Source organism: Ranitomeya variabilis, chromosome 6 (genome assembly GCF_051348905.1).
Source record: "Ranitomeya variabilis isolate aRanVar5 chromosome 6, aRanVar5.hap1, whole genome shotgun sequence".
Classification (NCBI taxonomy): Eukaryota; Metazoa; Chordata; class Amphibia; order Anura; family Dendrobatidae; genus Ranitomeya; species Ranitomeya variabilis.
This window is the reverse complement of record NC_135237.1, coordinates 537,189,931-537,214,493: the sequence shown is the minus strand read 5'-3', so window position 1 is coordinate 537,214,493 and position 24,563 is coordinate 537,189,931. Positions and strand designations below refer to the sequence as shown.

The 24,563-nt window shown below is 48.6% G+C and overlaps 1 protein-coding gene across 3 annotated transcripts in view; it reads right to left on the bottom strand.

Moving 5' to 3' along the window:
- The window catches only part of TAF2 (TATA-box binding protein associated factor 2), a 175,949-nt gene that overhangs the window by 58,773 nt on the left and 92,613 nt on the right, over positions 1 to 24,563 (bottom strand). For all 3 annotated transcript variants that reach the window (XM_077271130.1, XM_077271131.1, XM_077271129.1), the window contains exons 19-20: positions 11,993 to 12,186; positions 8,595 to 8,734 (exon numbers count right to left, since the gene is read on the bottom strand). In XM_077271130.1, the coding sequence (XP_077127245.1) occupies positions 8,595 to 8,734; positions 11,993 to 12,186 (334 nt within the window). The remainder of the gene's footprint in view (positions 1 to 8,594; positions 8,735 to 11,992; positions 12,187 to 24,563) is intronic.

The following is a 24,563-nucleotide window of genomic DNA, read 5'->3' as shown; positions in this document are numbered from 1 at the left end:
GAAGAGTTTGATCTGATCGTGACAGGGGTTTAAGGCTTCACTGTTACGTTTCCTATGTGAGTCGATGAAGTCGGGCTCAGACACATCAATAATGCGGTGATGTGTGTTATACAGGGGGTAATAAAGCCCCCAGAGCCTCACAATCAGGGGATCTTGGGGATTTTTTAAAAGGTATAAAACGAAAAAGGTTTACCTGTGTGACAGGTCATATTTAAAGGAGTTTTTCCTTGTTATGATATATACAGGCCATTACACTGGTTACATGGTAGCATATATCTGCCATTAAAAGGGTATTGAGGTTTTACTAGTTTATTTACCTGTCATTAGGGATATTGTGGTAGCATGGGGGTATGTACCGGTCCTTAAAGGGGTATTCTGATTTTATGAAGATATAATACCTGCCATGAAACAGGTATACACTTGCCATTAAAGTGGTACTCTGGTTTCAGGAGGTACCGTATATATCCACTATTAAAGGGGAATTGTTGTTTTATGAAAGAACTTGACATTACCACACCACTTAATTTTTTTTTCCAGCACTGGAGTGGTGCTTCTAATGGAAGGTCCCTGACCCTAGTCTTATACTTACCCGTCACTGTCTTCATCTTTTTTCTAAGCCGCTCTTGTTCTGTGGCGCCATCTTGTGACCACAACTTCTGACTGGCCGGAAGTCAGAGGTAACTTCACAAGTTCTCAATGCAAGTCTATGACTGCCAGAGCTAATTTCTCATAGACTCGCATTGTAAAGTGACCTCTGGCTCGCTCCATGAAACACTGTAGTGATCCAACAAGAGCGGCGGCAATACAAGGTGAAGACGTCGGCAGGTAAATATAAGATCGGGGGCAGGGACCTAACAATAGAATCCTGCACTGCCATGAAAAAAACACATGTTGGAGTGGTGCTTTAATTTGTATTCTGATTTCACAGGATCATATACCTGCCATTAAAATGGATAGTCTCATCTCATGAGGGTATATACTTGCCATTAAAGGGCTATTCTGGGTAATGGAGGTGTGTAATTGGCATTAAACAGCTATTTCGGACTCACAGTAAAGAATCCATAGTCTCACTGCTCGTACAGTAAAGAATCCATAGTCTCACTGCTCGTACAGTAAAGCATCCAGTCTCACTGCTCATACAGTAAAGAATTCATAGTCTCACTGCTCGTACTGTAAAGAATCCATAGTCTCACTGCTCGTACAGTAAAGAATCCATAGTCTCACTGCTCGCACAATAAAGAATTCATAGTCTCACTGCTCATACAGTAAAGAATCCATAGTCTCACTGCTCGTACAATAAAGAATTCAAAATCTCACTGCTCATACAGTAAAGAATCCATAGTCTCACTGCTCTTACAGTAAAGAATCCATAGTCTCACTGCTCGTACAGTAAATCCATAGTCTCACTGCTCTTACAGTAAAGCATCCAGTCTCACTGCTCGTACAGTAAATAATCCATAGTCTCACTGCTCATACAGTAAAGAATCCATAGTCTCTCTGCTCGTAAAGAATCCATAGTCTCACTGCCCGTACAGTAAAGAATTCATAGTCTCACTGCTCGAAAAGAATCCATAGTCTCACTGCCCGTACAGTAAAGAATCCAGTCTCACTGCTCGTAAAGAATCCATAGTCTCACTGCTCGTACAGTAAAGAATCCATAGTCTCACTGCTCGTACAGTAAAGAATCCATAGTCTCACTGCTCGTACAGTAAAGAATCCATAGTCTCACTGCTCGTACAGTAAAGAATCCATAGTCTCACTGCTCACAGTAAAGAATCCATAGTCTCACTGCTCGTACAGTAAAGAATCCATAGTCTCACTGCTCATACAGTAAAGAATCCATAGTCTCACTGCTCATACAGTAAATAATCCATAGTCTCTCTGCTCGTAAAGAATCCATAGTCTCACTGCCCAAACAGTAAAGAATCCATAGTCTCACTGCTCGTAAAGAATGCATAGTCTCACTGTTCGTACAGTAAAGAATCCGTAGTCTCACTGCTCGTACAGTAAAAAATCCATACTCTCACTGCTCGTACAGTAAAGAATCCATAGTCTCACTGCTCGTACAGTAAAGAATCCATAGTCTCACTGCTCATACAGTAAAGAATCCATAGTCTCTCTGCTCGTAAAGAATCCATAGTCTCACTGCCCATACAGTAAAGAATCCATAGTCTCACTGCTCGTAAAGAATGCATAGTCTCACTGTTCGTACAGTAAAGAATCCATAGTCTCACTGCTCGTACAGTAAAAAATCCATACTCTCACTGCTCATACAGTAAAGAATTCATAGTCTCACTGCTCGTACAGTAAAGAATCCATAGTCTCACTGCTCATACAGTAAAGAATCCATAGTCTCTCTGCTCGTAAAGAATCCATAGTCTCACTGCCCATACAGTAAAGAATCCATAGTCTCACTGCTCGTAAAGAATGCATAGTCTCACTGTTCGTACAGTAAAGAATCCATAGTCTCACTGCTCGTACAGTAAAAAATCCATACTCTCACTGCTCATACAGTAAAGAATTCATAGTCTCACTGCTCGTATAGTAAAGAATCCATAGTCTCACTGCTCGCACAATAAAGAATTCATAATCTCACTGCTCATACAGTAAAGAATCCATAGTCTCACTGCTCGTACAGTAAAGAATCCATAGTCTCACTGTTCGTACAGTAAAGAATCCATAGTCTCACTGCTCTTACAGTAAAGAATCTATAGTCTCTCTGCTCGTAATGAATCCAGTCTCACTGCTCGTACAGTAAATAATCCATAGTCTCACTGCTCATACAGTAAAGAATCCATAGTCTCTCTGCTCGTAAAGAATCCATAGTCTCACTGCCCGTACAGTAAAGAATTCATAGTCTCACTGCTCGTAAAGAGTCCATAGTCTCACTGCCCGTACAGTAAAGAATCCAGTCTCACTGCTCGTAAAGAATCCATAGTCTCACTGCTCGTACAGTAAAGAATCCATAGTCTCACTGCTCGTACAGTAAAGAATCCATAGTCTCACTGCTCATACAGTAAAGAATCCATAGTCTCACTGCTCGTACAGTAAAGAATCCATAGTCTCACTGCTCGTAAAGAATCCATAGTCTCACTGCCCGTACAGTAAAGAATTCATAGTCTCACTGCTCGTAAAGAATCCATAGTCTCACTGCCCGTACAGTAAAGAATCCAGTCTCACTGCTCGTAAAGAATCCATAGTCTCACTGCTCGTACAGTAAAGAATCCATAGTCTCACTGCTCGTACAGTAAAGAATCCATAGTCTCACTGCTCTGCTCATACAGTAAAGAATCCATAGTCTCACTGCTCGTACAGTAAAGAATCCATAGTCTCACTGCTCGTACAGTAAACAATCCATACTCTCACTGCTCGTAAAGAATCCACAGTCTCACTGTTCGTACAGTAAAGAATCCATAGTCTCACTGCTCGTACAGTAAAGAATCCATAGTCTCACTGCTCGTACAGTAAAGAATCCATAGTCTCACTGCTCGTACAGTAAAGAATCCATAGTCTCACTGCTCTTACAGTAAAGAATCCATAGTCTCACTGCTCATACAGTAAAGAATCCTTAGTCTCACTGCTTGTACAGTAAAGAATCCATAGTCTCACTGCTCACAGTATAGAATCCATAGTCTCACTGCTCTTACAGTAAAGAATCCATAGTCTCACTGCTCGTACAGTAAAGAATCCATAGTCTCACTGCTCTTACAGTATAGAATCCATAGTCTCACTGCTCGTACAGTAAAGAATCCATAGTCTCACTGCTCTTACAGTAAATAATCCATAGTCTCACTGCTCTTACAGTAAAGAATCCATAGTCTCACTGCTCATACAGTAAAGAATCCATAGTCTCACTGCTCTTACAGTATAGAATCCATAGTCTCACTGCTCGTACAGTAAAGAATCCATAGTCTCACTGCTCGTACAATAAAGAATCATAGTCCGTGATGGTGATTTAACCTTCTTTCCTCTAGATGTAGAAGATGTTCCCTTGTTATTATTGCTGGCCTAGGTGTAAAAGTTGTTTCTGCAGCACATATATGTGCCCTTCAACAGCATATATTCCTGAAGTGCACCAGACTGGGACAGGCATTTATCATCATGAGAAATTGATATGGAAAGTATATTGGAAAACTGACATCGCATTATTTCACTAAAGAAAGAACGACATTTTATTTTATCAAACCAGAATACACCCTTAAAGGGAGAGTGCCATAAAAAAAAAATTCCAGCAATTGAAAAATGTAAAGAATTAATGTTTACATTTTCTTAAGTATTATCATTTGTTTATAATTTAGTAAAATATGTAAAATCATTTTAAAAAGTTTGGCATTTCTCCTTTTAAACACTAGGGGGAGCAGCTACTGAAATTTGACAAAAACCTAGTGTACAACTAGCTCACATTACTGCACTGCAGTAATTATGGGCGGAGCTTGCTGACCTGTGTGTGATGTCTCCTCTCCTTCTGGGTGTTTGCTAAGGGATAAGAGGATTCAGGAACACAGCGAGAAGCCATTTTGTTGGTGACTGCAAAGTTATACTGACAAGTAAACAGTCAGAGGATGGCAGGCAGCAAGGATTCTGGGAGACATATGGTGGAGGGAGCAGGGTGACAGCAGCACAGAGTATTTCAGAAGAGCAGTGTGCAGTTCTTTGGCACCATGTTCGGTGCGCAGAGCAGCCAGGGATTATACATAGAGCGCTGTCTTTTATACACATGGATGGACCGTCTGCTTGTCTGCACCACAAAAATCCAGGAAACATTTCTGCTGATTGATGGCCTGTTCTGATCCAGACTTTGCATGCAGACCCCATTCCCCTCCTCAGATCCTGTCCTGGCGATGTGTGAAAGCGAGGCGACAGGCGCAGTACAGGGTTACACTGGGAAGCAGGAGGGAAATGTAGCCATATGGTAACGATAAAAATGAGACCCCTCTCTTCACCTGCCTCACCAGCCCTCCCCTGACTGCACCTAACGTAGGTCATGCTGCCCCCTCTATGACTTCAGACCCGTGTGCAGGTGATCAGCCAGAACCACCGTAGAATGGGTCCCCTTTCTGGAGATAATACCGCCATATAGATCACACATAATACTGTTAAATAGTTCTCACATAATACCTCCATATAGATCACACATACCACCACATAGATCACACATAATGCCGCTAGTGTTCTCACATACCACCATATGCTTCTCACATAATGCCGCCATATAGATCACCCATAATGCCGCCACATAGATCTCACATAATACCGCCATATACTTTTCACACATACCGCCATATAGAATGCATTTTGGAATGCAGACTTTGATAGAATTGTCTGCGGGCGTTATGTTGAGTTTGCAGACACCTAATGTACCTAAACAGTAGAAACCCCCAACAAGTGACCCCATTTTGGAAAATAGACCCCCCAAGGAACTTATCTAGATATGTGGTGAGAACTTTGAATGCCCAAGTGCTTCACAGAAGTTTATAATGCAGAGTAGTGAAAATAGAAAATATTTTTTTTTCCCCACAAAAAAGATTTTTTAGCCCCCAAGTTTTTATTTTCACAAGGGTAACAAGAGAAATTGGATGCCAATATTTGTTCTCCAATTTGTCCTGAGTATGCTGGTACCCCATATGTGGGGGTAAACCACTGTTTTGGCACACGGCAGAGCTCAGAAGAGAAGGAGCGCCATTTTGGAATTCAGACTTTGATAGAATTGTCTGTGGGTGTTATGTTGCGTTTGCAGAGCCCCTGATGTACCTAAACAGTAGAAACCCCCCACAAGTGACCAAATTTTGGAAACTAGACCCCCAAGGAACTTATCTAGATATGTGGTAAGAACTTTGAATGTTCAAGTGCTTCACAGAAGTTTATAATGCAGAGTAGTGAAAATAAAAAAATATTTTTTTTTCCCACAAAAAAGATTTTTAGCCCCCAAGTTTTTATTTTCACAAGGGTAACAGGAGAAATTGGACCCCAAAAGTTGTTGTCCAATTTATCCCGAGTATGCTGATGCCCCATATGTGGGGGTAAACCACTGTTTGGGCGCACGGCAGAGCTCAGAAGAGAGGGAGCACCATTTGACTTTTTTAGCGCAAAATTGGCTGTCGTGTTTGGAGACCCCCTGATGTACCTAAACAGTGGAAACCCCCAAATTATAACTCCAACCCTAACTCCAACACACCCCTAACCCTAATCTCAACCCGATCCATAATCCTAATCACAACCCTAATGATAATCACAACCCTAACCCCAAAACAGCCCTAATCTCAACCCTAACCATAACCCTAATCAAAACCCTAAATCCAACACACCCCTAACCCTAATCCCAACCCGAATCCCAACCCTAATCCCAAACGTAACCCTAATCCCAACCCTAATCCCAAACGTAACCCTAATCCCAACCCTAATCCAAACCCTAACCCTAATCCCAACTCTAACCCTAACTTTAGCCCCAACCCTAACCCTAACTTTAGCCCCAACCCTAACCATAACTTTAGCCCCGTCGTCACAAAAAAGTTCAATGTAACCTTTTTTTTTGTACGTCGCGTCCGCCATTTCCGCGCATGCGTGGCCGTAACTCTGCCCCCTCCTCCCCAGGACATAGACTGGGCAGCGGATGCGTTGAAAAACTGGATCCGCTGCCCACGTTGTGCACAATTTTCACAACGTGCGTCGGTACGTCGGGCCGACGCATTGCGACCGCCCAGTACCGACGCAAGTGTGAAAGAAGCCTAAGGCTACTTTCACACTAGTGTCGTACTCGGCCCATCGCAGTTTGTCGGGCCGACAAACCGACGGGTGCAGCGGATGCTGTTTTTTCAACGCATCCGCTGCCCCATTGTGAGGTGCGGGGAGGCGGGGGCGGAGTTCCGGCCGCGCATGCGCGGTCGGAAATGGCGGACACGTCGCACAAAAAAGTTACATGTAGCTTTTTTGTGCCAACGGTCCGCCAAAGCACGACGCATCCGTCGCACGACGGATGCGACGTGTGGCAATCCGTCGCAATGCGTCGCTAATGCAAGCCAATGGAGAAAAAACGCATCCTGCAAGCACTTTTGCAGGATGCGTTTTTTCTCCAACGACGCATTGCGACGGAAGCCAAAAAACGTGTGAAAGTAGCCTAACCCTAAATTTAGCCCCAACCCTAACCCTAAATTTAGCCCCAACCCTAACCCTAAGTAGCCTAATCCTAACCCTAAATTTAGCCCCAACCCTAACCCTAACCCTAATTTTAGCCCCAACTCGTCTCTCCTGCCGGCCGGCAGATGGCAGCAGATGGCGGGCGCACTGCGCATGCGCCCGCCATGAGGAAAAAGCCGGCCGGCAGGAGGAGACGGAAGAGGACCCAGGGACACTGGGTGAGTATGATAGGGTCCCCGAATCCCCCTATTTCTCTGTCCTCTGATGTGCGATCACATCAGAGGACAGAGAATTACAGATCGCTTTTTTTTTTTTTTGCGGTCGCCGGTAAACTGTTAATTACCGACGATCGCAAAACAGGGGTCGGTGCAAACCGACCCCGATCATGTTCTTTGGGGTCTCGGCTACCCCCGGCAGCCGAGACCCCAAAGATCTTCCGGGTGCCGGGCGCACTGCGCATGCGCCCGCCATTTTTTCCCCGGAAAAAAGATGGCGGTGCCCATCGGGAGCCACGAGGAGCACCGGGGGAGATAGGTGAGTATTGGGGGGCTATCGGAGGCCATCGGGGACCCTATTTCTCTGTCCTCCGATGTGCGATCACATCGGAGGACAGAGAAATTAAACGGCACATCGCGTTTTTTTTTTTTTGTTGCGACCGTCGGTAAACGGTTAATTACCAGCGATCGCAACTCAGGGGTCGGTAAAAACCCCCCGAATCATATTCTCTGGGGTCTCGGCTACCCTCGGCAACCGAGACCCCAGAGAAAATCCGACTCTGGGGGGCGCTATTCACTTTTTCCACAGCACCGTTAATTAACGGCGCTGTGGTTTAAGTACCCTTAGCGGCTGCCGTTAAAAGGCCTATCGGCGGTCGTTAAGGGGTTAAGGAGTAAAAAAAACAAAACAAAAAAACCCCAAAGTCATCTCTCTATCCACATTTGTTTGCAGGGCACTTGTCCTGCTCTTACCCCCGTGTTGCTTCCTTTTGCAGGCCCCTAGCCTTAACTAACTATAATTATTTTACAGCCATTTTAAAGCACTGAAGTTCAGGTCCTCATTGACTTCTATTGTGCTTGGGTTCGGGGTTAAGTTCGGACACCGAACTGAACTTTGAACTACAGTCTGGAAGAACCCAAACATCCATGGGTCCGCTCACCCCTGGTCTTCATGTATAGCCAACTGGGAGGACTATAAGACATATCGTCAGCACCTGGGCTGATTTCTGCCGAGAAAATAAAATACATCAAGTTGTCTGCAGAGGACTGTGACCGGCCTACGCTACTAAGGAGAAGCAGACTCTGCTATGAGATATATGTAGAAAAACTATGATCCTGTGCACTTCTGCACTACAGAACACTTTAATGTGAGAATGGAAAGTAAATATATATATGCAGAAACTAGCCATCATTAGCCAACAGGAGCAGACATCTGTCTATGATCCTGGAGGATACGAGGCTTACCTCTGGTGTAGTCCACAACAGCTTCCAAGGCCGCCACTCTGACATCCACAAAGTGTCCGCTCTCGGCATACGACTTGAAGAGTCTAGGATCGCTCGGGACATGGCCGTTCTTCTGAAGGACTCTGATAGCTCTCAAACAGCTGGCAAAACAAGAGGGGTCAGTATAAAACCCAAAATAGGGGCATCTACAGCTTCATATGCGTGGCACTGAGGGCTAGGTTTTATTTAAAAATTTTACATGGTTCAGCTTTTTTCCCCAGCACATTTCTGGCTACAGAATCTCTCAGTGAGCTCTGGTCTGATGTTAGAGTTGACCTAGATTTTTGCTACAAATGTTGAACCTTGTGTCTTCCCCGGCTTCTATGTATCACAGAACAGACTGTATAAGGAGTTAGCAGTGAACTGATCAGTGAACTTGTTCTGCACACAGATTCTGGTCTGTGCCACTTATCTCTCTTCCTCTGAACCGTCATCTAAGCTGATTTATGACCAAACTGAGTTTGATCTTAAAAGCCTTAAGGTACCTTCACACTCAGCAACTTTACAACGAGAACGACAACGATCCGTGACGTTGCAGCGTCCTGGATAGCGATCTCGTTGTGTTTGACACGCAGCAGCGATCTGGATCCCGCTGTTATATCGCTGGTCGGAGCTAGAAGTCCAGAACTTTATTTGGTCGTCAGATCGGAGTGTATCGTCGTGTTTGACAGCAAAAGCAACGATGTCAGCGATGTTTTACATGGAGCTAACGACCTGTGAGAACGATAAATGAGTCGCCGTTACGTCACTGGATCGCTCCTGCATCGTTCTGGAGCTGCTGTGTTTGACGTCTCTACAGCGACCTAAACAGCGACGCTGCAGCGATCGGCTCGTTGTCTATATCGCTGCAGCGTCGCTGAGTGTGACGGTACCTTTAGAGCTGAAAATGGCACCAGTGAGCAGGAGACTCATCCCAGTGTTTTCAGAAAGATTTCTACAGTATTGTCTGTTTCGGGAGATGCAGAAAATCCAGCAGTCTGATGAGCAGTGAGGGAAACGGACTCCTGTATACGTCAAGCGATCATCGTGAGATGAAGGGCCATACGAGGGGACATTACAGAGAAGAGCCGTGTGAGGGGACATTACAGAGAGGAGCCGTGCGAGGGGACATTACAGAGAGGAGCCGTGCGAGGGGACATTACAGAGCGGAGCCGTGCGAGGGGACATTACAGAGCGGAGCCGTGCGAGGGGACATTACAGAGCGGAGCCGTGCGAGGGGACATTACAGAGAGGAGCTGTGCGAGGGGACATTACAGAGAGGAGCCGTGTGAGGGGACATTACAGAGAGGAGATGTGCGAGGGGACATTACAGAGAGGAGCCGTGCGAGGGGACATTACAGAGAGGAGCTGTGCGAGGGGACATTACAGAGAGGAGCCGTGCGAGGGGACATTACAGAGAGGAGCCGTGCGAGGGGACATTACAGAGAGGAGCCGTGCGAGGGGACATTACAGAGAGGAGCCGTGCGAGGGGACATTACAGAGAGGAGCTGTGCGAGGGGACATTACAGAGAGGAGCTGTGCGAGGGGACATTACAGAGAGGAGCCGTGCGAGGGGACATTACAGAGAGGAGCTGTGCGAGGGGACATTACAGAGAGGAGCCGTGCAAGGGGACATTACAGAGAGGAGCCGTGCGAGGGGACATTACAGAGAGGAGCCGTGCGAGGGGACATTACAGAGAGGAGCTGTGCGAGGGGACATTACAGAGAGGAATTATATGAGGGGACATTACAGAGAGGAGCTGTGCGAGGGGATAGTACAGAGAGGAGCTGTGTGAGGGGTAATATTATAGAGTGGAGGAGCTGTGTGGGGGGAAATTACGGAGAAGAGGATAGTCCGTGATAGGGGGACATTAAGGAGAAGGGCAGTGTGGGAGGGATGTTATAGAGGGGCAGTGCGCGAGGGATGTTATAGAGGAGCTGTGTGGGGGGAAATTATGGAGAGGAGGATAGTCCGTGATGGGGGGACATTAAGGAGAAGGGCAGTGTGGGAGGGATGTTATAGAGAGGGGCAGTGTGTGAGGGATGTTATAGAGGAGCTGTGTGGGGGGAAATTACAAAGAGGAGGATAGTCCGTGATGGGGGGACATTAAGGAGAAGGGCAGTGTGGGAGGGATGTTATAGAGGGGCAGTGCGCGAGGGATGTTATAGAGGAGCTGTGTGGGGGGAAATTATGGAGAGGAGGATAGTCCGTGATGGGGGGACATTAAGGAGAAGGGCAGTGTGGGAGGGATGTTATAGAGAGGGGCAGTGTGTGAGGGATGTTATAGAGGAGCTGTGTGGGGGGAAATTACAAAGAGGAGGATAGTCCGTGATGGGGGGACATTAAGGAGAAGGGCAGTGTGGGAGAAATGCTATAGAGGGGCAGTGTGCGAGGGATGTTATAGAGGAGCTGTGTGGGGGGAAATTACAAAGAGGAGCATAGTCCGTGATGGGGGGACATTAAGGAGAAGGGCAGTGTGGGAGGGATGTTATAGAGGAGCTGTGTGAGGCGAAATTACGAAGAGGAGGATAGTCTGTGTTCGGGGACATTATGGAGAAGGGCATTGTGGGAGAGATGTTATAGAGAGGGGCAGTGTGGGGGGAATATTTTGTGATGCAAGCACCGTAAGGGGAAATTATTTGCAGAAACGCGCTCTGGGCACAAAATCTCATCATGACATCAGAGAAGATGTCACCTACAAGGTACCTGGATGTAAATGCTTGTGATCTTCCCTGCATCTCATCAGTACTGTGGTTCCTGTATGGTCCAGACTCTGATGATGGCTGGTAACAAGAACTCCCAGCATCTCCTTACCAATATTAAGGACATACAGAGAAATGCAGGGTTACAAGTGTATACGGGGTTGACCTGAAACTGCAATTGATCTCTGTACTAAGCTTGGTGATGTATTCATGTACTGATGGTGGTTCTGGTTATGTAGCAATCAATACAGAACTTCATGTTAAAACAGAAAAATCCTCCAAATTTAGTTTGGAAATTATGAGGAGGATTTAATTGAGTTTCTGCTCCAAAAACTCAGTTTAAATTGATTTTTTTGGAGTAAAAACTCTCAAAATTCTTCTCAAACACCCAAAACTTGGTTGTGCAGATGTACTCTTATAAATACCCCTTTAAAAAATTTTGCGGCCCTTCAGATTGGTTCGGTATAACATTGTTGCCCTTGGACCAAAAAAAAAAAAAAAATGTTGTGCACCCCTGCTGTAATGTAAGATGATGGATTTGATGATGGAAACCAGCAGTCAGAATGACAGCAGGACAGGTATCGTCAAGTCTGGGCTTCTCTTCCACATTTACTTTCTTTCGTGAATGCACAAAAGAAGAAATTTAAGAGAGGCTGATGATGGTAGTGGAGACCCACCTGACTGTTATGGTGTGCCTGTAGCTGGGAAGGAGCTTCTCCATATTGAGGAAGCGCGTGATCTCCTCCAGAATGAGGCGCACGTCGGCGTTCAGATTGTCCAGGGTGCGACATTCGTTGTTCACACTGACTGCGGGGGTCACCGAGTTAGCCAGTGCGTCGATGAGTTCAGCCCTGTAGTAGTTATCGGAAAACTGAAAAAAATAAATTGAAAAAAAGTAAATAATAATACAAAAAAAAAAATCACAGTAAATTTTTCACATCTTTGCAAAACATAAAAGTATTAGTGAGAAAAACCATGCTGAATTTGTCAGCTTCCCCTGCTGAGCTTGTCACCACTTGATACGATGGGAACACTTCCTTACAGATGTTCTGTAGATTTTGTGTCCAATCTTGCATCATTCTTAATAACTCTGCTTGCTGTCAGGCTTAAAGCCAAGTATGACCTTGATGTGGGCACAAAGCTTATAGTTTGCTAGACAACTTGTGTCTCTTCGGTCGTTGTTGATGAATGCCGCCGGAAGAGTCAATTTCATCATAGCTGTAGAACCAACAACAAAGTGTATGGAATCCTCTGTAGTTTTCTGTGAGCCGACCTACAACTGCACAGGTTGTAACCGCACAATGTATACACACAGAGAAAGCAAGCAGAGCCCCTGACAATGGTGAGGAATTTGAAAATAAAACATATTAGAAAGTGGCCGATCTTCTTTTCATTATACAAGAGTCCCTAGTTTACCCCAGGGTGGACCTATAATGGACGATCACTTCAAAAAAACGAAAGTCATAAATGAAATAAAGGTCAGAACGAACAGTAAACGTTTTGACATTTTTTACTGTTAATCTGTGAAAAAAAAATATGAATGTATAATGAAGTCAGTTACAGAAAAAAATAAAACGTATCCATGCAAAACTAATTACCATAATTTCCTGGCATTCGCCCAGGTAAACAAATTATATCTCCGCGTGCTTCCAGCAGAGATGATTCAAGAGGTGGGAAGCAGATCAGACACAAGGAGCCGGCTACAGTGGGGATCGCACAGGACTTCATAGTCTTGGGACGCCTCCTAGGCAAAACATTTTTTTTTCCTTCTGAAGACGTCTATGATCAAAAAGATCATTCCAGTCTGCGAGGAGCCGTAAAGAAACTGGTGACCATGGTGGCTACTGGCATGAGACAGGGGGTGACAATGGTGGATACTGGCATGAGACGGGGGTGACAATGGTGGCTACTGGCATGAGACAGGGGGTGACAATGTCATCACTGGGGGCGTGTCCATCTCCCTGCATGTCATCACTGGGGGGCGTGTCCATCTCCCCGCATGTCATCACTGGGGGGCGTGTCCATCTCCCCGCATGTCATCACTGGGGGGCGTGTCCTTCTCCCCGTATGTCATCACTGGGGGGGCGTGTCCTTCTCCCCGTATGTCATCACTGGGGGGCGTGTCCTTCTCCCCGCATGTCATCACTGGGGGGCGTGTCCTTCTCCCCACATGTCATCACTGGGGGGCGTGTCCATCTTCCCGCATGTCATCACTGGGGGGCGTGTCCATCTCCCCGCATGTCATCACTGGGGGCGTGTCCATCTCCCCGCATGTCATCACTGGGGGGCGTGTCCATCTCCCCGCATGTCATCACTGGGGGGCGTGTCCTTCTCCCCGCATGTCGTCACTGGGGGGAATGTCCTTCCCCCTGTATGTCATCGCTGGGGGAGTGTCCTTCTCCCTGCATGCTATCACTGGGGGCGTGTCCTTCTCCCCGCATGTCGTCACTGGGGGGAATGTCCTTCCCCCTGTATGTCATCGCTGGGGGAGTGTCCTTCTCCCTGCATGCTATCACTGGGGGCGTGTCCTTCTCCCCGCATGTCGTCACTGGGGGGAATGTCCTTCCCCCTGTATGTCATCGCTGGGGGAGTGTCCTTCTCCCTGTACGTCATCACTGCATGTCTTCCTCACTGTATGAGTTGCTATGACTGGGGGCGTCTCCTTCACCCTGTATGAGATGCTTTCATTGGAGGCTTGCCCTTCACCCTGTATGATTTGCTATCACTGCCGGTGTGTCCTTCTGTTGAGAGGAGGAATCAGGAGACCCCATATACATGCAACTTTCATACGCGCTGTCGACACCATATCTCTGCTGTAACCAAAAACACTGAGAAATCAAGAGCAGTGGAGCGCCAACACTGGACTTAAGGAGGGCGAGGGCCAGTGGGGTTTAATTTGGGTATTTTAGAGCATTTGAGTTTCACTTTACTAAAGGTGGAAAATCCCTATAAACATTTTCCTATCCAAACAAGGGTCCGTTCTGATGCCCAGCACCCTTCTCCAGTGACGCAGAAGGCCTCACTCCCCCCAGTCTGCGCTATCTTGGCAACACCATGATAATTCATGATACAGTAAGACGACTGCAGGTTCAAGGAAAAAGAAAATCTAGAAAGTCCACAAGAGTGTTATATATATATATATATATCCCGTATTTTTCGCTTTGTAAGACGCTCCGGATTATAAGACGCACCACAAATTTTGAGGAGAAAAATAGGAAAAAAAATGTTTTAATAAATTGATGGGGTGTCTTATAATCCATGCGTCTTATTACTTACCAGGGGTTGTGGCTGCAGTGGATAAGGGTCCCAGGGTCGTTGCTGCAGGCAGGAGTGGAGCATTGCTGCAAGCTGGGATGAGGGGGCCTGCAGGGCTGTCTCCGGTGCTGCGGGGGGCTCTGCCGACATTTTGCTTAAGGTCAGAGCCCCCGGCAGTTCGTCCATGCGTTCCTGCATGACTGACTCTGGGAAAATGGCCGCTGGAATCTCGAGAGATGAGATCTCAGCGCTGAAATCTCATCTCCCGAGATCCCGGCGGCCATTTTCCAGGAGTCAGTCATGCAGGAACGCATGGACGAACTGCCGGGGAGCTCTGGTCTTTCACAAAATGTCGCCAGAGCCCCCCGCAGCACCGGAGTTTCCAGCATCACCCGGGGCAGCGGGCAACAGCGGTGGCGGGCAACAGCGGCGGCAGGCAACAGCAGACGCCCCCTCAGCCCAGCCTGTAACGGTAAGCGGTATATCCGCTTTGTAAGACGCACCCCCATTTCCCCCCCCAAATTTGGGGGAAATAAAGTATGTCTTACAAAGCGGAAAATACGGCATATACAGTGCAGACCATAAGATTGGACACACCTCATCAAGAGAATGCCAAGAGTGTGCAAAGCAGTCATCAAAGCAAAAGGTGGCTACTTTGAAGAACCTAGAATATAAGACATAATTTCAGTTGTTTCACACTTTTTCGTTAAGTATATAATTCTACATGTGTTAATTCATAGTTTTGATGCCTTCATCAGTGTGAGTGTACAATTTTCATAGTCATGAAAATACAGAAAAATATTTAAATGAGAAGGTGTGTCCAAACTTATATATTACTAGATTGTGGCCCGATTCGAACGCATCGGGTATTCTAGAATATACATGTCCCCGTAGTATATGGACAATGATGATTCCAGAATTCGCGGCAGACTGTGCCCGTCGCTGATTGGTCGAGGCAACCTTTATGACATCATCGTCGTCATGGCAACAATTATGACATCTACGTCGATACTGTGCCCGTCGCTGATTGGTCGAGGCCTGGCGGCAGACTGTGCCCGTCGCTGATTGGTCGAGGCAACCTTTATGACATCATCGTCGCCATTCTGTGCCCGTCGCTGATTGGTCGAGGCCTGGCGGCCTCGACCAATCAGAGACACGGGATTTCCAGGACAGACAGACAAAAACCCTTAGACAATTATATATCTATATCTATATATATATATATATATACACTAGATTGTGGCCCGATTCTAACGCATCGGGTATTCTAGAATATGCATGTCCCCGTAGTATATGGACAATGATGATTCCAGAATTCGTGGCAGACTGTGCTCGTCGCTGATTGGTCGAGGCCTGGCCTTTATGACATCATCATCGCCATGCTGTGCCCGTCGCTGATTGGTCGAGGCCTGGCCTTTATGACATCATCGTCGCCATGCTGTGCCCGTCGCTGATTGGTCGAGGCCTGGCGGCCTCGACCAATCAGAGAAGCGGGATTTCCAGGACAGACAGACAGACAGACAGGCAGACAGACAGAAAGACAGACAGACGGAAAAACCCTTAGACAATTATATATATACAGTTAGGTCCATATATATTTGGACAGAGACAACATTTTTCTAATTTTGGTTATAGACATTACCACAATGAATTTTAAACAAAACAATTCCGATGCAGTTGAAGTTCAGACTTTCAGCTTTCATTTGAGGGTATCCACATTAAAATTGGATGAAGGGTTTAGGAGTTTCAGCTCCTTAACATGTGCCACCCTGTTTTTAAAGGGACCAAAAGTAATTGGACAGATTCAATAATTTTAAATAAAATGTTCATTTCTAGTACTTGGTTGAAAACCCTTTGTTGGCAATGACTGCCTGAAGTCTTGAACTCATGGACATCACCAGACTGTGTTTCCTCCTTTTTGATGCTCGGCCAGGCCTTCACTGCGGTGGTTTTCAGTTGCTGTTTGTTTGTGGCCTTTCTGTCTGAAGTTTAGTCTTTAACAAGTGAAATGCTGCTCAATTGGGTTGAGATCAGGTGACTGACTTGGCCATTCAGGAATATTCCACTTCTTTGCTTTAATAAACTCCTGGGTTGCTTTGGCTTCATGTTTTGGGTCATTGTTAGTGTTGAGCATTCCGATACCGCAAGTATCGGGTATCGGCCGATACTTGCGGTATCGGAATTCCGATACCGGGATTCCGATACTTGCCGCGTATCGGATACCGGAATCGGAAGTTCCCAGATTCAAAATGCAGAAATTCAGCCAATGAGAATGATTTCAAGTGTGGGCACATCCTGTTCAGCATGGAGGGCATGAAACTACTGGCATGGCTGTGATTGGCTGCTGAAATGATGTCATGATGCAGTTTAAAAGTCGCTGGCGCCATTTTGCGATCACTCTGCTGTGAATTCAGTTAGTGACAGGACGCTGTTTGCTGACTGAGGGACAGTTTAGAGATAGCGATTTGCTTCTTTGTGCTTTCCAAAGGCTAATTTAGCAACCGCTGTGTTCACCTACTATTCACCTTCCTTTTGCCTTGTAGCGCTGTTTTCACAGCGATCTGCAAGGTCTCTCTGTGTGTGTGTGTGTGAGTGCAGCCCACTCTCTAGTCTGAGTGCAGCCACATAGGCCATCCATAGCTGGTTGTATTCAGTTCAGGGAGGGTGGTTCATTGCCTCATACAGTACTGTTCTCTTTTTTTTTTTTTTTTTTTTCCAAGTAGTGTAGTCTGCTGCTAATTTATTCAAAAAAATCCTATTAGTGTCTTTCCACCCGTCTCCAGCTAATTTGTGGAAAAACACTACATAGGATAAAGTAGAGGAGGGTTTTTGGGCCTTGCAGCGCCGTTTACGGCTGTCTGCACGGTCTCCGTGTGACTGCAGCTCGCCCTGTAGTCTGTGAGCAGCCATAGCCTGGTTGTCTCCAGCTCAGGGTTGTTCACTGCGTCATACCGCCAAATCAATTTTAATTTTGTTTTCAAGTAGTGTAGTCTGCTGCTAATTAATTTAAAAAAATCCTATTAGTGTCTTTCCACCCGTCTCCAGCTAATTTGTGGAAAAACACTACATAGGATAAAGTAGAGGAGGGTTTTTGGGCCTTGCAGCGCCGTTTACGGCTGTCTGCACGGTCTCCGTGTGACTGCAGCTCGCCCTGTAGTCTGTGAGCAGCCGTAGCTTGGTTGTCTCCAGCTCAGGGTTGTTCACTGCGTCATACCGCCAAATCAATTTTCATTTTGTTTTCAAGTAGTGTAGTCTGCTGCTAATTAATTTAAAAAAATCCTATTAGTGTCTTTCCACCCGTCTCCAGCTAATTTGTGGAAAAACACTACATAGGATAAAGTAGAGGAGGGTTTTTGGGCCTTGCAGCGCCGTTTACGTCTGTCTGCACGGTCTCCGTGTGACTGCAGCTCTATCCGTTGTCAGTTCAGCCCCAAAAAAATAAATAATAAAGTTCACCAAACACACCAGTTACACCACTTTACATTTGTGTAGGCCACATTAGCTCATATTCAAGTCTAGTCCACACTTTAGAAAATTAGTGTGTCTTATACCTGTTAGGAGGAGTTGCTCAGGAATAAGCACACAAAGCCGTTAGTACTTTTCTGCTTATCTTTATCAGTCAACCAAGATGAAGAAGGCAGTGAGTAAGGCACGTGGGCGTGGGCGTGGGCGCGGAGCAGGGAGGGGACGTGGGGATTCTGTGCCTGCTGCGGGCACCGGTGAGTCATCAGCACCCACTTTCACAAGGGAACAGTCGTTCATGCGCAGCTTTGTCGCCGAGCGCCGTACACCGCTGCTGCGTCAAGACCAAATTGAAGCCGTTGTGGGATGGATGGCAGCTAATGCATCAACTTCCATTAGTGCCACATCCTCTCAGACACAGAGCACTGGAGAGCAGCCATCTGTCTCTTCACCACCTGCAAAATTGCCCAGGCAGACAGAGATCCCAGGACAGGAGCAGTCTCTACTTCTGTTCTCTGAATCATCTCTTGGCTTGGAAACAGGGGGCCAGCCAAGCAGCATTGGAGAAATGGAAGAAGAGGCAGGGTGCAGTGATGCCCAACCGCTTTTTCTGTCTTCCTCTGAAGAGGCGGGTGGGCCAGTGGCTCCGGTCACCACCTCGCAGGCCGCATCAGCTGATGATGACACTCAGGTGCCACTTACTGGTGCGTGCTCTGCTGCTGAGACTACCCAGGAGGAGCAGTTGGGGGCAGAGGGTAGTGTAGATGATGAGGTCCTTGACCCATCTTGGCGTCAGGGACAGGAAGGTGGTGGGAGCAGCTCTGAGGAAGAGATTCCCCGTACGGCCCAAAGAGGGAGGGGGAAGACTGCGGATCCTGCAGCCTCCGCTTTGGCACCCGTAAGGAGCATGTCTCTTCCAAAAGTCAAAAGGGGGGCTCCCAAGACTTGCAGTGCCTGGTCCTTTTTTGACCCAGTTGCAGATGACATTTGCTATGTCAGATGCAAGGTGTGTCATCAAAAAATCAAAAGAGGTCAAAAAGTCGCCAACCTCAATACCTCCAACATGTGGAAACATGTGCGCAACAGGCACCCGGCGGAGTTAGACAAACACACTGAAGAGCTAGGCCAACCAACAGCGGCAGCTACCACCTCTTCAGCTCGTGTTGCCTCTTCCTCTAGCTCACACGCAGCTGGTTCGGCTTCCTCCCAGGATCGCCGTGGAAGAACCTCTGGCCCTGTTGTCCAGAGACCCGCTGTCATTCCACCCGCAGCACCACTTTCCCAGTCATCCACACACTCCCAGCCCAGTCTACAGCCATCGGTAGTACAGGCATGGGAGAAAAGGCGGCCTTTCTCGTCAAACCACCCACGAGCACAGGCTCTGACTGCAGGCATTGCCAAACTTCTGTCACTGGAAATGCTGTCATTCAGGCTGGTGGAGACTGACAGCTTCCGTGACTTGATGTCATTGGCAGTCCCACAGTACAATGTGCCCAGCCGCTTTTACTTCAGCAGGCAAGCCGTCCCTGCCCTGCACAAGCATGTGGAGGGACACATAAAACACGCGCTACTGAACGCCGTCAGTAGCAAGGTCCACCTCACCACCGATGCGTGGACCAGTCAACATGGACAGGGGCGATACCTTTCCCTCACTGCCCATTGGGTTAATGTAGTTGAGCCGGGTACAGACCGTGCGAGTGGCGCAGGACGTGTCCTGCCCACTCCAAGGATTGCAGGAATCCATTCTGTACGCATTGACTCCTCCTCTTACACCAGTTCCTCAGAATCATCGCTGCAGGAGCCGTCACAGTCCACCTCCACATGGACCCGTGATGAACGTGTACCTGTTACGACCGACATGAGCACAGCCGTGGCCAAACGTCAACAGGCCGTCTTGAAATTAATTTTTTTGGGGAATCGTAGCCACACAGCTCAGGAGCTCTGGAATGCCATCAAGCAGGAGAGCGATGTGTGGTTTGTGCCAGCGAATCTCCAGCCAGGCATGGTAGTGTGTGATAATGGCCGAAATCTGGTGGCAGCCCTGGGCCTCGGCAACCTCACTCACATCCCATGTCTGGCACATGTGCTCAATTTGGTCGTGCAGAGTTTTTTGAGGGACTATCCGGATCTTGATGCACTGCTGCACAAGGTCCGCCTAGAGTGTGCTCACTTGCGGCGTTCCAGCACGGCAAAAGCGCGCATTGCGGCTCTGCAGCGCCGACACCGCCTGCCGGAACATCGCATCATATGTGACCTACCTACCAGGTGGAATTCCACGTTACATATGTTGGAGCGGTTGTGTGAGCAGCAGCAAGCTGTAATGGAGTACCAGCTGTATCAGGCGCAAAAAAGTCGCAGTCAGCGCCGTACAGACTTCACAACCACAGAGTGGGCCACTATGAAGGATGTCTGCCAGGTTTTGCGTCCCTTTGATTATTCCACGCGGATGGCGAGTGCAGATGATGCACTAGTCAGCATGACTGTCCCCCTTATCTGCCTGCTTGAAAAATCACTGCAAGCGCTAAGGGATGATGTTGTGGAAGAGGTGGAGGATGAGGATTCACCACTTCCATCATCTTCTGGACAGTCAGCGCCACGTGGTTCCTCACAAACGCGTAGGCAGGGGACAGTTTGTGAGGAGGATGAGGAGGAGTCAATGGAGGAGGAAGACATCCGTCCAGAGGAGGGAGTTACACAATTGTCCAGTACTCAGTGTGTACAGCGAGGGTGGGGTGATGACGAGCGGGCAGAGATCACGCCTCCAGCTGGGGACAGCGTTTCTTGGGCAGTTGGCAGTCTGCAGCACATGGTGGATTACATGCTGCAGTGCCTGAGAAACGACCGCCGCATCGCCCACATTCTCAACATGTCTGATTATTGGGTGTTCACCCTCCTCGATCCTCGCTACCGGGACAACGTAGAAAGCCTCATCACACCGTTGAACCGGGAGCGAAAAATGCGGGAGTACCAAGACACACTGGTCAGTTCCATCATCTTCTCCATTCCAACTGAGAGAAGTGCTGCTACTGCATTCCAAAGCAGCTCAGTGCGTCCAGGCAGTGGTGGAGGCTCTGCACAAAGAGGGAGCAGAAGCAGTGCCTCTGCCCAAGGCAAGACCAGTATGGCCCAACTGTGGCACAGTTTTGTGTGCCCCCCACAAAAGTCTACACCATCACAGACGGCTCCAGTCAGCAGGAGGCAACGGTTCCGTCAGATGGTGACAGACTACATGTCTTGCCCTCTTGCTGTACTCCCAGACGGCTCTTCCCCTTTCAAGTTTTGGGTCTCAAAGCTGGATACATGGCCAGAGCTAAGCCAGTATGCATTGGAGGTGCTGTCTTGCCCTGCGGCCAGTGTATTATCGGAACGTGTCTTTAGTGCTGCAGGTGGTGTACTAACTGACCGTCGCATGCGACTATCCTCCGATAACGTTGACCGGCTTACTTTTCTGAAAATGAACAAGGCCTGGATCTCGCAGGAATTTGCCACTCCTCCTCCTGATTAAATAATTAGGTCACTGTATACGTTATCCAGGTCTCCTGTTGTGTTCATCTTTCTACCACCTGAACTTAAATTCCTGGGCTCCAACACCGCCAGTTGAGGCTCAGACGTGCCGTCTGCACAGTCAAAACATACGACCCAGTGTTATTGGGTTTCAGTAACGTCAGCTGATCCCCAGCTGTGTAGCCGGCAATGTGTCATGCGACCGCCACGCTGACACAACAACTGAAATGTAAGGGAATCTGTCCCCCCCCCCCCCCCAAGGCGTTTGTTACTGAAAGAGCCACCTTGTGCAGCAGTAATGCTGCACAAGGAAAAAGGTAGCTATTTTGGTTTTGCTCCTTGCACACGCAAAACTTAACACTTATAAAATGTGTCCACTGATACCGTAAAACCGTCCCGGAGGTGGGACTTTCCTTCGTAATAGGACGCAGCACAGCCGTCATTCCTACCCCCCCGGCGCCGCGCCCCGGCTCCTCAGCGTTGTTTGATTCCGTCCCGGAGCCTGCGCTGTTATGTTATCCCGTGGCCAGGCACACTTAGCGCTGCCCGTCTTCTGGCATCATTTGGTGTCAGGCTGGCTGCGCCTGTGCGGCCACGCTGGCCGAGAGCCCGCCTCGCAGTGTCTTCTGATTTAATCCCACTGGGGGCCTGGGATCTATGGACATGCGCAGTGCATATCTGAACCTCCACCTCTCACTCATCTCCCTATGGCTTCTTCAGACTGTTCGGTGTCAGCTGGTCCCTAATAGCATGCCACGGCCGTGACACCGCACAGTCTGAAAAAGAAGCCGTAGGGAGGGGAGTGAGAGGCGAGGATATGCACTGCGCATGGCCATGGATCCCAGGCCCCCAGTGGGATTACATCAGAAGACACTGCGAGGCGGGCTCTCGGCCAGCGCGGCCGCACAGGCGCAGCCAGCCTGACACCAAATGATGTCAGAAGATGGGCAGCGCTAAGTGTGCCTGGCCACGGGATAACATAACAGCGCAGGCTCCGGGACGGAATCAAACAACGCTGAGGAGCCGGGGCACGGCGGCGGGGGGGTAGTAATGATGGCTGTGCTGCGTCATATTACGAAGGAAAGTCCCACCTCCGGGACGGTTTCACGGCTTCAGGGGACACATTTTATAAGTGTTTAGTTCTGTGTTTGCAAGGAGCATGATGAAAAGAGCCACCTTTTCCTTTTGCATCTTTTGTGCTGCACAAGCTGGCTCTTTCAGCTACAAACGCCTTGGGGGGGGGGGTTAAAGGTTCCCTTTCGACTTTCTCAGGCTTCGGCCTACATTGTGTTCCTCTGCTTTTCCACCTGCCCCTGGGCTCCAACACCGCTAGTTGCCGTCCAGAAGTGCTGTACGCACAGTCAACAGTCGCTCCTCTGTTATTGGGGTTCAGTAACGTCAGCTGTTCCCCTGCTGTGTGTGTGGCAATCCCTCCTACCTCCTCCAACCTCCTCCTCCTCCACCTGTCCCTGGGCTCCAACACCGCCAGTTGCTGTCCAGAAGTGCTGTACGCACAGTCAACAGTCCCTCCTCTGTTATTGGGGTTCAGTAACGTCAGCTGTTCCCCTGCTGTGTGTGTGGCAATCCCTCCTACCTCCTCCAACCTCCTCCAACCTCCTCCTCCTCCACCTGTCCCTGGGCTCCAACACCGCCAGTTGCCGTCCAGAAGTGCTGTACGCACAGTCAACAGTCCCTCCTCTGTTATTGGGGTTCAGTAACGTCAGCTGTTCCCCTGCTGTGTGTGTGGCAATCCCTCCTACCTCCTCCAACCTCCTCCTCCTCCACCTGTCCCTGGGCTCCAACACCGCTAGTTGTTGCCTGGTAGTGCTGTACGCACAGTCCCAACAGTCCCTCCTCTGTTATTGGGGTTCAGTAACGTCAGCTGTTCCCCTGCTGTGTGTGTGGCAATCCCTCCTACCTCCTCCAACCTCCTCCAACCTCCTCCTCCTCCACCTGTCCCTGGGCTCCAACACCGCCAGTTGCCGTCCAGAAGTGCTGTACGCACAGTCAACAGTCCCTCCTCTGTTATTGGGGTTCAGTAACGTCAGCTGTTCCCCTGCTGTGTGTGTGGCAATCCCTCCTACCTCCTCCAACCTCCTCCTCCTCCTCCACCTGTCCCTGGGCTCCAACACCGCCAGTTGCCGTCCAGAAGTGCTGTACGCACAGTCAACAGTCGCTCCTCTGTTATTGGGGTTCAGTAACGTCAGCTGTTCCCCTGCTGTGTGTGTGGCAATCCCTCCTACCTCCTCCAACCTCCTCCTCCTCCACCTGTCCCTGGGCTCCAACACCGCCAGTTGCTGTCCAGAAGTGCTGTACGCACAGTCAACAGTCCCTCCTCTGTTATTGGGGTTCAGTAACGTCAGCTGTTCCCCTGCTGTGTGTGTGGCAATCCCTCCTACCTCCTCCAACCTCCTCCAACCTCCTCCTCCTCCACCTGTCCCTGGGCTCCAACACCGCCAGTTGCCGTCCAGAAGTGCTGTACGCACAGTCAACAGTCCCTCCTCTGTTATTGGGGTTCAGTAACGTCAGCTGTTCCCCTGCTGTGTGTGTGGCAATCCCTCCTACCTCCTCCAACCTCCTCCTCCTCCACCTGTCCCTGGGCTCCAACACCGCTAGTTGTTGCCTGGTAGTGCTGTACGCACAGTCCCAACAGTCCCTCCTCTGTTATTGGGGTTCAGTAACGTCAGCTGTTCCCCTGCTGTGTGTGTGGCAATCCCTCCTACCTCCTCCAACCTCCTCCAACCTCCTCCTCCTCCACCTGTCCCTGGGCTCCAACACCGCCAGTTGCCGTCCAGAAGTGCTGTACGCACAGTCAACAGTCCCTCCTCTGTTATTGGGGTTCAGTAACGTCAGCTGTTCCCCTGCTGTGTGTGTGGCAATCCCTCCTACCTCCTCCAACCTCCTCCAACCTCCTCCTCCTCCACCTGTCCCTGGGCTCCAACACCGCCAGTTGCCGTCCAGAAGTGCTGTACGCACAGTCAACAGTCCCTCCTCTGTTATTGGGGTTCAGTAACGTCAGCTGTTCCC